A 13,410-nucleotide genomic window follows, 5' to 3' on the forward strand; every position below is an offset into this window, starting at 1 on the left:
ATATTAAATATTTAATTTCTTCAATGGAGATCATCCTTGTCCAGAAAAAAATGTTTATATTATCGACAACCTTGTCTCTTGTGCATATTCAACGGTTGTAATCAAATTATATCTATTTTTCTTTAAATGCATCGATCTCTATAGCCCCATTTAAAAAACAATGGACAACTTAATATTATCACAACTTAGTTGTAAAATCACATTATTGTTTAATAATATATTGCATGAAGAAGTAGTTACACAAGATATCTTTTTTTGGTAATGATAATTTGCTTTACATTTCAAATACGTGGATACACCTCGACCCATTACAACTCTAGGTGGCCATCTATTTATTAAATTTAGAAGTCTAATGTTTTATCAACTCTATCGAGTATTAGTAGTATTAATATAACGATTCATACACAATTATTATATCATTTACTAATTATTTGAATTATTTTTTGAAGAATTGATAATAATTAAATATAAATAGTAATATATAATGTATATCTCACATTAAGTAAAATAACAAACTTAATTTGATATTTAAGTCATAAAGTTCTCTCACTTAATAGACTAATCTTGGATTGGACTCTCGATTATTTTGTGAGAAAGACTTGTCATTTTTAGTGGGGAATATGTGTGTCAAAAGTGGATTCCATCATTTCAATTTTTAGTATGGCACTGCCGAAGAAACTAATGGAAATGGACACTTTCACTAATTACTTCTTGATCTGCTTAATCAATTCTGGTTGTTATCAATATGGTTCACAGCTCTTATGCCCACATCTATTCTCAACCACACAATAAGAAGTGCATAAGTATCAATCTTCTCTATCAGAATCTTCTCCTATACTAGAGATGAAAATGTTTTTCCTTTTAAATTTAAGAATAAAATTATATTTTTACTATAAATAAATGGATACAAATATAAACTTTTCTTTGTTTTTCTATAGTGTTGTATGTAAACCTTCAACTCTCATACTCTTGGGCGTGCAATCCCCTAGTCCCATGAACTTGAAATACTAATTCAATTAATTAAAAACCTTTCTCATATTCATTTTTTTCCTTCAAATGGCCCATAATCCAAATATAAGACCATATTTATGAAGCATTGAGAATGGCTAAATTATAGGGGCAATCACGGCCCGACACCATAGTGTACTTGAGGCGTAATGTGAAACATGAACATGTGGGCAAGATACATGTTCATTTATAGCAATTCATGGTCAGACTTTGTATGGGCCAACTCTCGTGGATCCGTCAACGACAGTACATCGACATCCTTATGCAGAAAACAACAATATAAGTTATTAGTTTGTATTATATAAAAAAGTAAACATAAATCATTATTTTCTCGTGTATATTGATAGTCGCTTAATACTTATTAGAGAATACTTGAGTGAAATTGTTAAGCAATTAGTTTCAGTCTAACTAATTCTGTTATCAATTTAGTTAGTCTGTTAAGTAGCTTCCTTTTTGTATAAATATGGCTTGGATCTGTTGCTATAAGATCATCCATTCATTCTAATAAAATACAAAAACTGATTTCATCCTTTCTCTTTGTTTCCTTTCTTTTCTTGCTAACTTTACATGGTATCATGCCACCTATGACCTTCGTCTCCGATCCTGATCTTCATGGCGACTCTTCTTCTCCTCCTCCTGTTGCTGCGCCGTTTCAATCTTCGTCCACTCCCGCTATTGCGCCGCTACAAGCTTTGTCTCCATTATTGAATCTTCCATTGCCAGCGACGAAACTCACCAACAAGAACTTCCTAGTGTGGAGTCAATTTGTTATTGTTGTTCTACACTTTAATCGAGCTCAACGATTTATTTCAAATCTTGATCTTCCTCCTAAATTTCTCGTTGATTTGGATCATCTTCATAATCATGTTAATCCTGCATATTTGAGCTGGGATAAACATGATCAATTAATTATGTCTTGGATTCTCAATTCTCTCTCTGAGGAACTTCAACAACGAGTTATCGGTTGTTCTACCTCGCGACAATTGTGGTTGGAAATTGTTGATCACTGTCAAGCACAAACAAAAGCTCGCAGTAGACAGTTATGTTCTCAACTCAAATCTATCACAAAAGGATCAAATTCCATTTCTAAATATTTTACTCGGATTAAGGTGCTTGTTGATTCGTTAAGTTCTATTGGCTCTCCTATTTCTCAAGTGGAGCATATTGATTTCGTTCTTGATGGATTACCGGAAGAATTTCATCCTGTCATTATGGTTGTGGAAAGTCAGTTGGATCTGCCTACGGTGAGCATTTCAATATTTTCTTCTTACTTTTGAAGCGCGATTAGAACGTCATCGTAATCGGTAAATCTCAGATGCATTATCGGTTAATGTTGCTGCTGCTTCACCAACGAGCTCGTCAGAAACTATTTCTTCCGGGTTATCTGTTTCCTCCTACGGTGCCATTACCCTTCTCTCAACCTCGTTCTAATATGGTTAAGGCATCTGCTCGAGATTTTGGAGGGCCTCGTAGTGGTTTTCGTGGATTTAGAGGCTCACGTGGTGGTGGAGGTCGTTTCTTTTCCAAGAACGGTTACTTTTGCACCTTCTGCAACAGGTATGGTCATGACCTGACCTTTTGCTACTATACACCCCCCTTTGTCACACCTTACTCCCAACACTATGGTATACCTTCATCTACTGGATATCCATCAACTATGCCATGTCAGAAATTTAATCCGAGTCAGAATTTTAATCCCAGTCAATAGCCTCATCATGCTTTTTAGTCTAGTCAACAGTGGGCACCTCATTCCTACATGGATCCAACTTATCCCTCTAACCCTCATTCATTGTTTGCCTTGCCTCCGTATTCCAAACTTGATCATGGTCTCTCTTCTTGTCATCCACATGGCTTACATCCTCATGCCATGACTGCCATCTCAATTGCTGATGTTTCTGTTAAGCCATCAACCAATGTTTGGTATCCGGATTTGGGTGCTACTCATCACCTCACTGCTGATCAAACATTGATTCAAGAACCTTGTGAGAAGTTCAGTGCAGGTCAGATTTATATGGGTAATGGTATTGGTATTAAGGCTTCTGGCTCTGTTAAATTTTGTTCTCCCACTTGTCCTAATGTTATGTTTTCTCTTAATATTGTTTTACTTGTGCCTTCCATTACCAAGAATCTTCTAAGTATTTATCAATTTTCCAAAGACAATTCGTGTAATTTTGAATTTCAGTCTAACTATTGTCTTGTGAAATGTCAGGGTTCCGATCACATTTTGTTGAGAGGAACTCTTACATCGGAGGGACTCTACGCCTTCTATGATCTTTGACTTGTTCATCTTGCTAAGCCTTCATCCTCTTTACCTAAGCATAATAACACTGTCAATTCTAGTTTACCTAAGATTTACAATTCTAGTGCTATTGATTCTAATAGTCATGGTTCTTCATATTTTCTATGGCATTGTCGCTTAGGACATGCTCATGAACGTGCTGTTACTCATGTATTGAATCAATGTAATATTTCTCCTATGAATAAAACTGTTCTTGATTTTTGTTCTTCTTGTGTACTTGGTAAATCTCGCAGGCTCCATGCTACTACTTCCACTTCTGTTTATACTATTCTTTTGAACTTCTATACCTAGATTTGTGGGGACCTGCTCCTATGGACTCCATAACATGATTTAGATATTATTTTTCTATAGTGGATGCTGCCACTAGACACACTTGGATATTTCTGCTTAAACAAAAGTCTGACACCTTATCTATGTTTAAGCATTTTGTTACAATGGTACAAACTCAGTTTAATCATTCTATTAAATCTGTACAGAGTGATTGGGGGGTGGGGGTGGGTGAGTTTATGTCTTTTCCTTCTTATTTGCAGTCCCTGGGCATAATTCATAGAGTCATATGCCCTCATACTCATCATCAAAATGGTATAATGGAACGTACATATAGGCATATTGTTGACAATGGTCTTACTCTTCTTGCCCATGCTTGTTTGCCAATGATTTTTTGGGATCATGCTTTTCTCACAACAGTTTATCTCATTAATAGACTTCCCTCTCCTTTGTTGTCAAATAAGTCACCTCATAACCTTTTGTTTGATAAGGATCCTGACTATTCTTCTCTAAAAGTTTTTGGATGTTCTTGCTTTCCTTAGCTTAGACCTTACAATAAGCACAAGTTGGAATTTCGGTCTTCTGAGTGTACTTTTGTTGGTTATTCCACTTCCCACAAAGGTTACAAGTGTCTTTCAAAAGAAGGTAAATTTTTCATCTCCAAAGATGTTATTTTCAATGAGTATGCCTTCCCTTATGCTTCTTCCACTAATACTGGTTCTGCTTCTAAGTCTCCTCCCCCATGTCCACCTGCCACTTATGTGTTTCCTATCACTAGTGAGTCTGTCATGCCTGTTAATCATTCTCCACCTGTTACTCCCATATCTCCTGATGTTCCAATCATTCCTAGTGATCCTCATTCTCATAACATTTCTCCTGTTGTTCCTATCATTTCTAGTGATCGTCTTTTTCCCATTCATGTGTCTTCTGGTATTTCACCTCTTAGTCCATCCACCTCATTGGACTCTGGGTCTCCTGGCGTGGTGTCTTCTAACAGTCCCTCTAGTCCACCTGTTGTTTTTGAGTCTCAATCTATCCATCCAATGCAAACTAGATTCAAGTCAGGTATTTCTAAACGGATTGTTCCTAGATCATTTCTCACTCATGTTGAACCTTCTAGTGCCACAATTACCTTAACAATATCCATTTGGAAGGATGTAATGACTGCTGAATATGATGCTTTAATGAAGTTATGTACTTGGTTTCTTACTTCCCTTCCTCCTGGAAAGCAAGTCATTGGCTGTAAATGGGTGTTTAGAGTTAAACAAAATCCAGATGGCTCAATAAACTAGTACAAAGTTAGGTTGGTTGCTAAGGGGTTTCATCAAAAATTCGGTGTGGATTATACATAAACCTTTTCACTTGTGGTCAAGCCTGTCACTATTAGGATTCTGTTGACCTTGGCTTTGACCTATCACCGGCCTATTCAGAAATTAGATGTCAATAATGCATTCCTGAATGGAGGCCTCACTAAAGAAGTATATATGCAACAACATCTTGGTTTTGAACATTCTGACAAGAACTTAGTTTGCAAGCTTCACAAGGCTTTTTATGGCCTCAAGCAAGCACCAAGGCAATGGTTTGACAAACTCAAACATACTTTGGTTACTTTTGGTTTCTCTATCAGTAGGTGTGACAACTCTCTCTTTATCCTTCATACTTCCACCTATAAGATTTATGTTCTAGTTTATGTTGATGACATTATGGTCACTGGATCTTCTTTAGTTCAGGTCAAAAATGTTATTTATCAACTTAGTTCTGCTTTTGCCCTCAAGCAGTTGGGCACCCTTGACTATTTTCTTGGGATTGAAGTAAAGTCACTACCCATTGGGGAACATTGGTTAATTTCTGTTTATACCTCTTGAGGAACATTGGTCAGCTGTGAAAAGAATTCTTCAGTATCTAATTGGGACTGTCACTCATGGAATTCTTCTCCAACCTGTTTCACCAGCTTCTCCTCTTCCTCTCACTGGTTTTTGTGATGCTGACTAGGCATCTGATTGTGATGATATTAAATCTACATCTGGAGCTTGCTTGTTTCTAGGGAATAACCTTATCACTTGGTGGTCAAAGAAGCAAATTACTATTTCCAGATCTAGCACTGAGGCAGAATATATGAGCCTAGCTCTTATAGCTCAAGAGTTTCAATGGGTGCAATCACTTCTTCAAGAACTTAAGTTTAGTGATACTGCTCCTCTCTTGTTGTGTGACAGCCTCAACACTGTTGCTCTTGCTCATAATCATGTTCTTCATCAAAGAACAAAGCACGTAGAACTTGATCTATTTTTTGTTCGAGATAAAGTTCAATCCAAGTCCTTATTGGTGAAGCAAATTCCTGCAAGTTTTCAGACTACTAACATCCTCACAAAGCCTCTATCTTCATCTCGTTTCAGTTATCTCAGGAATAAGCTTTAGGTTTTTGATTTTTCATATGTTCAATCCCACCGTCAGTTTCAAGGGGGAATATTATAGAATACTTGAGTGAAGTTGTTAAACAATTAGTTTCAGTCTAACTGATTTTGTTATCAGTTTAGTTAGTCTATTAAGTAGCTTTCTTTTTGTATAAATAGGGCTTGGATCTGCTACTGTAAGATCATCCATTCATTCTAATAAAATACAAAAACTGATTTCATCTTTTCTCTTTGTTTCCTTTCTTTTCTTGCTAACTTTACAATACTTTGATAACATATTATTTTTAAATTGTTATTCCCAATTGGGAAAGCTTAATATCTTGTTTGCAAAATATGTTGAGTTTATTCAAGTGTGAAATAAGTGAAAGAGTTTATAAGTAAAAAAAGTCTGTAAAACTAATGCCTTAAAGTTTTGATTCTAAACGTGGTGTCTCACTTGTAACAATGGAACTTCCCGATGTTTGAAAGTTTCCCAATCGTAGTTTGATTCAACAAGTGGTATCAGAACCGAGACATGGTACTCTTGAGGGGAAACTCATGTCCAATTCTATCACAATATTCTGGCCTCCTGACTCCTGCCACAAAGGTTTAATTATAATGTTATGGGCCATTAACTATTTCATGTTGGAATGGTGTATCCAAGAAACTTCCTCTATTATGAAAAAAGGTGCCTCTCAATTACGTATCTTGCAGAAAATCTTCACGGAAAAGGAAGATATAACACGTTAAGATCATAAGTCAAAAGCATATATTAGATCCTCTATTAATTCATAATGAACTCAACACAACTTCTTCACCGCGATCAACAGAAAACTCAAGTGCCAAGGCTGAAGATAGTGAAACTTCTATATAAAATATTCAGATAGTACTGTTCCGTACGTCCATCAAATATCTTTATACTCCTGAATCCTGATGTGGGGATGTCACTTGTCTATATTTAATAAAATATTATATATAAGATAAATGGAAATGAAAAACATTATTGGCTATTCGACCTCAAGGAAAAAAAAGTGAGTTCTCATTTTTTTTAGGTGAGAATGCTTTTACAATTTTGGGCCTCGCATTTAAAATGTGCTGAAAATCGATCATATTCATAACCAAAGCTAATGACATAATAAAATAAAGTGAACAATCATTTTGGTGATTAAAAATTTTCATGCCTATTAAATTTATTCCCGACAAAAATCAAATTTAGTATTTAAGAAATATAAATATAAGTTAAGTTAGTCTTTATAAGGGTTCCAAAAATAATAAAAATAACTAATTTGATTTATATTTTATATTTTGGAGACAATTATAAAGTTTTCAAATGTTCATGGGGGACCAAATAGGTGTTTGTGTAGTCTTAAAAGTTATTATACCTAAAATATAGGAATATATAATATAAGGAAATACAAGTACTATATGCTTTTATTAAAATGACAAGTACAGTAGTTGTAAAGAACACAAACATACACAGAACAATAACTCTTGGCACTTGCATGAAACCTCCGAGAAATCAAAACTGATAAAAATGAAAAGCAGCCGAGTCAGACGCCTAAACTTTGGTCTCTTATTTCCCATTAGAGAGTCGATACTCGATAGTGCTACTGCTATTCCACTATTCTATTTCTTTGGTGATGCTAGTTGGCAGAGAGATAAAGCAGAGAAAAAGTTGAAGAGATTGAACAAACAAACATTTGTATAAATTTTACGAATTGTACCATTAAGTATTAGTGTCTTCCTCTCTCGAATGATTTCGCATCCATAAAAAATACCTGATTTTTTAGAATACATGTTTGTCTTTTCTAACAAATGTTTTCCTAAGATTTATGTATTTAACTTTCTGATCTATCACAATGGGATCTAATGAGACCTTTCTTCTTCTTTCTAATACTAGTAACTTTGATGGGGTGTTAAATATATTTAGGTTATCCACAATGATAATTCTTAGAGTTCACTTACAATAATAAGCAACCATGGGTTGCATTTTGCATGTATGTAGTGGGAGGTTGTGTAAATAAGCAACTATTGCACATTTAGACAACTCTTTATGGAAGTTGCTAACCAGTTAGGTGGTTTTCAAAGAGAGAACAATAGTAACATATAAGTGTGTAAATGGTTAAACAATTTGGAAGTATAATATTAGTTTAGTCAATTAAATTATAAAGGAATATGAACAAATATAAAAAAAATTGTGTAACCGATCGATTTAAGATACATAAATTAATATCATGGATGCCTATGCTCAGTGGGCGAACTTTATGATGGCAGGTGGGGCAACTGCCCCTGGATTTTTGTTTCATTTTTCTTAAGTTTTTTTATTTACCTTATTTCTAATATATATTTTTATCTTATATAAATTGTATATTCCTTTTAAAATTATAGATAATAGATAAAGTTCTTTATATGTGTAAATATAGATATTACTTATAATATTTTTACTTCATTTGAGTTCATATTGATGTTGCACTTAAGAAAATATTATAAAATCATATAAAATCTTTGTCAAACTTTTGGATCAAAAGTCATAATATTCTATGTATTTTTATAAATCATTTAATATTTATAACATACGTATTTTTGTGCAAAAATATACCTATGAAGTTCAATGCGAGTAAGAAATGATTAATTTGAGATGCTAGTTTCAACCTTTTATTATTGTTGTTGTTAATAATTCATGTTTGAAAAACTATCAATCATCTATGAATAAAGTGTAACTTTGATGATATGGTAAAAGTGAATGCATATAATTTGTTTGATCAAGTTATTTGTCTTATCTTAATTATCGTGGTTTAACTACTACAGGAAGACAATTTTCAGCAACGAATACAACAAATAAATTTATGTAGTAAAATAAAAGATGAATTTCTTGTAGATAACGTTATAATTTATTGAAATATAAATAGCTGAAAATTTTACTCTTAATTCGACCATCGATTAATTGAAGTCTTTAACTAAGAATGACATTTAAATGAATATACATTTTTATTTGATGTTTTTATTATTAATTATTATTATTTAAATTAATATGTTAGATTAAAACTTTGAAATAATTATCTATATTTTTTGTTATTCAATTAATCTTAACTATAAATTATAATTAAATATTATTACACTTCTTAAACTATAGATCAAGATACGCTATTGCATGTACTAATATTACTTGGAGTGGGCTAGTGGCTAATGAAGAGTTTAGAATATAACTATTCGTACGAGAATGGTCCTAAGTTTAATCATCTTTGCGGCTATTGTATTACAATCATTTTTTATTGTTGATTCTGACCATATAAGCTAACATATGGTGTTAGTTAGGTTAGAAGCTTCCACATACGATCATGAATTAATTATTTATTCCTCCCAATACTTTGTTACTTGATCAACTGTATGTAATATTTTAATTGACATTTCAGCCACTCTCATATAATACATGAGAAATGTTAATGGCCTAACTAAAACTAAAAATGTTGATGATATAAAAATAAAAATTTATGAAAAAATGACAAAATCAATATTTTGAAATTCAAATGTTATACTTTTTAACATAAATTAATACTCTTATCTATAATATATTTATTCTATTTCAAAATGCACTATTAGTCAATTATCATTAACACTAATAAACATGATAATGATTTGTTTGAAAGCGACAATTAGAATAGGAAGAGTAGTTATCAAAAGCATAGTATTACACTCTAAACATGGGGATCTAATTGCTTCTTATAGAAGAGTGGATGATGTCGATGGGCCTTCGGAGTCTCTTTGATGGAGGGATTTGAAGAGAGTGGTGAAGGGTTCGAATAGTGTTAGAGGGAATCTATAGGGAGGTTTCAGAAGAGAGGTAGGGAGCACACTTCATACTAGTTTTTGGGAGGTTCATTGGGTGGAGATATGTGTTTTGAAGGAGTTATTTCCAAGACTTTTTAGTATGTGTTCCGATAGGAGGGCTCGAGTGGGTCAATTAGGTGTGTGGAGGGAGGGGTGTGGAACTAACAACTATCATAGAGAAGAGAGTTGTTTGAGTAGGAAAGTTCTTTAATAGATGATTTGATGGGGATTCTGAGTAGATTCAATTAAAAGAATATGGTGTTGTCAAATGGATTTGGAACTACGATATTTCTCATTGTTATTCCGTCAAGTCTGCTTACAAAGCGATTTGGCAAGTAGAAGAGGTTAATGCTGAGGATAGTGTCTTGTGGGGCACAATTTGGAAATCTCAAGCCCCTCTCAAAACCTGAATGTTTGCTTGGAGAATTATCTTGGATAGGATTCCTAGTAAGTGGAACCTTGCTCAAAGTGGTGATAACTTTACTAGTAATGATGGCCTTTGTGTTTGACGTCAGAGTTATGCGGAGACTACCAATCATCTTTTCTTCTCTTGTCATTTCTCTTACAGAGTTTGACAACTTCTTTATGGATGGTGGGGCTTACTGGGGTATTAGCATCTTCTACTAAATCCCATTGGTTTCAACATCTTAATTATATTGTTGGTTTCCATGTGAAAGGTGTTGGTTCTTTCTTTTGGGTGATTGGTATTTGGTCTTTATGGAGTTGTAGAAATGACATTATCTTTAACAACAAGAGGAAATGTATAGAGAAGGTTTTGGACGAGATAAAGTTCAAGTCCTGACTTTGGACCAAAAGTAAAATCAAAGGTTATTATATGTCTTGGTTTGAATAGATATTTAATCCGATTGTTTGCTTAGAATTTTATCAATAGTTGTAATATTAGGTTTTGATGTTTCTGGTTTTTTGTAGTTTTTCTTGGGGGAAAGTTCTATTTCTTTTGTTATATATATATATATATATATTCTTTTTTGTTGGGTTTATTCAAGTGTGAAGTCTCACATTGAATATGCGGGGAGGAATGAAAGAGTTTATAAGAAGCAAATGCCCATGGAACTAATGTCTTAAGGTTTTTGTTCAAGACGTGGTGTCTCACTTGTGACTCTTCACTCTTCTTATACCCATATAACAATGGAACTCCCCGATAGTTGGAGGCTCTCACGGTCACTTTGGTCCAACATTTTTAATAAAATTTTCACCTTAAAAAAATAGGTTTAAGTAAATATGGGTCTGTTATAATAAAGTGTTTTATGGTACTGTTTATTTATAACATTAGTTGCAAAGTTTTCATGCCCAAGTTTCATTCCCTTCTATAAATACATAACCATGTTCCCAGAGACAACACCATAATATATTTGCACGTCTACAAAGATGGATAGCAGTGAGGAACAATCACAACCACATATAGTACTAGCAATAGATGTTCCTGTGACAAATACTGAAACAATTTGCAAGTCTCAAATCTATATCCAATCTTCATTATCCTCATTTCTAGCACTATTCCATGCAGGGTACTTTAGGATTAGTTTATCTCTTTCTAGCCAAGCCTTATTATTGAAGATCCTGATTGAGCCAATCCAAGATGCACATGCTCTTAGGCCTTTATTTTCAGTAATACCCTCAACAGCTTTAATTCTCTTATGGTCACTGGCCTTATTCACATTAGTCACGCTCTCTTTTCTCTATGTCCTAAAATGTGTGTTTCATTTTAAAATGGTTAAGGATGAATTCTTAGACCATGTTGGAGTAAACTACCTATTTGTTCCATGGATTTGTTGTCTACTTTTGCTAGAATCTTCACCACTCCTTCACCCAACAACACTTTATTACCAAATACTTTGGTGGGTGTTTGTGGCTCCAATATTGGTGCTTGATGTAAAGATATATGGTCAGTGGTTTACAAAAGGGAAGAGGTTCCTATCAACAGTGGCAAATCCAACAAGTCAATTATCTGTGATTGGAAACTTGGTTGGTGCACAGGTTGCTGCACAAATGGGTTGGAAGGAGAGTGCAATATGCATGTTTTCTTTGGGTATTGCACATTATTTGGTGCTTTTCGTGACACTGTATCAGAGATTGCCAGGAAATAATAATCTACCTCCAATGCTACGTCCAGTGTTCTTTTTGTTCTTTGCAGCACCTAGCATGGCAAGCTTAGCTTGGAACTCCATTTGTGGCAAGTTTGATACTGGTTCCAAGATGTTTTTCTTCCTCTCCCTCTTTCTCTTCATATGCCTGGTAACTTTTCTTTCTTTAATGTAAGATATCAAAGTGAAGTAAAAGAACTGATTGAATTCCAAGGAAAGCTTAATCATTTTGCTTAATCATTTTGCTTGGAACTAATTGAATTCCAAGGAAAGCTTCAAGCTGTTACTTGTACAATAATTTTTTACAAAATATTCACATTTCTCTATATATATTAACATGTGATATCTCAATATCCACTCACACTCATATTATACATATCTAAAGTAACATAAATCAATTATATGTAGACAATAATTACAATATGCATGTTTTTATGTTCAACCATCTCTTTTATTTCAATATATTATGCATATCTAGCTAGTTTTTGCTCATGCAATTTTGGAGGGAAGAGCTTGATTAGGTAAAGTAATTCAAGTGTCAACTTTAATATTATAAAAAATGTTAAATAAAATAAAATAAAAATCATGCATGGTTAGATAACTATATATTTTTCTTGCATTTTTGAACAAACAGGTTTCAAGGCCTATGCTATTTAAGAAGTCGATGAAGAAGTTCAGTGTAGCATGGTGGGCTTATTCTTTTCCTCTGACGGCTTTGGCACTAGCTTCAACACAATATGCACTAGAGGTTGATGGAGTCATGGCTCATGCTACTATGTTGCTGTTATCAACACTTTCTGTTTTGGTGTCTCTTATCTTAATAATTTTCACTTCTCTCAACATCAGAATGCCCTTACCTGCTCAAAACTTTGACTTGACAAAGAAAAGCAATTGTGAAGCAACATGATCAATGTTAGTCATTTACTAGAAAGCTCAACTTTCTAATTGGTTGTAAAAAAGAGAAGAAACAAAGTGATGAGGGATTTTGGGTTACAAAGGTGACTCAAGAAATTTGGTGGGTTAAAGCTAAATTGTAAAATGAAGAAGCTTTATTACTTCCTACTTAAGAACAATATGTTAAGGAGATGTTCAAATGAAATTTGTCTATGAGGCCTCAAAATATGAAATATTATTCTTAAAGCTACTATAAGATCAACTAAATGTAATTTTTAACATAATACAAATATTCTTACTTTACTCTTCATTGCGATATATTTTATGAATTTTATTCTTAAATAAGAAAAATGAGAAAAAACGAAAAAATATATACGTTTGTTTAGAAATGTGGTAAGTTATGGAACTCAAATAAGAATAACAATGATATCTATCATTATAAGGAAAAAGTAGATTTTATTTTTATTTCATAAGGAATTATAATAAATTATAAAATAATATATGAGACATAAATAAAAATGAAAATGTTGTTTGCCATTAGTTGTTTTTAACTAAATTATTCCTCTTGGTCACAATTCATATGAAGGGAAATTTACACAACTAATGTATTTTGACTTGT

General features: G+C 33.4%; 2 protein-coding genes across 2 annotated transcripts; both read left to right on the plus strand.

Moving 5' to 3' along the window:
- Positions 2,765-5,989, plus strand: LOC109363515. The gene is made up of 4 exons (XM_019609780.1): positions 2,765-3,055; positions 4,117-4,824; positions 5,005-5,385; positions 5,567-5,989. The coding sequence occupies exons 1-4, from the start codon at positions 2,765-2,767 to the stop codon at positions 5,987-5,989; spliced, it is 1,803 nt and encodes a 600-aa protein (XP_019465325.1).
- On the plus strand, positions 11,109-13,042 carry LOC109363410 (S-type anion channel SLAH4-like). The gene is made up of 2 exons (XM_019609666.1): positions 11,109-12,048; positions 12,532-13,042. Exons 1-2 carry the CDS (start codon positions 11,182-11,184, stop codon positions 12,802-12,804), a joined length of 1,140 nt encoding a protein of 379 aa, XP_019465211.1. The 5' UTR covers positions 11,109-11,181; the 3' UTR covers positions 12,805-13,042.

This window comes from Lupinus angustifolius, chromosome LG13, assembly GCF_001865875.1.
Source record: "Lupinus angustifolius cultivar Tanjil chromosome LG13, LupAngTanjil_v1.0, whole genome shotgun sequence".
Lineage (NCBI taxonomy): Eukaryota > Viridiplantae > Streptophyta > Magnoliopsida > Fabales > Fabaceae > Lupinus > Lupinus angustifolius.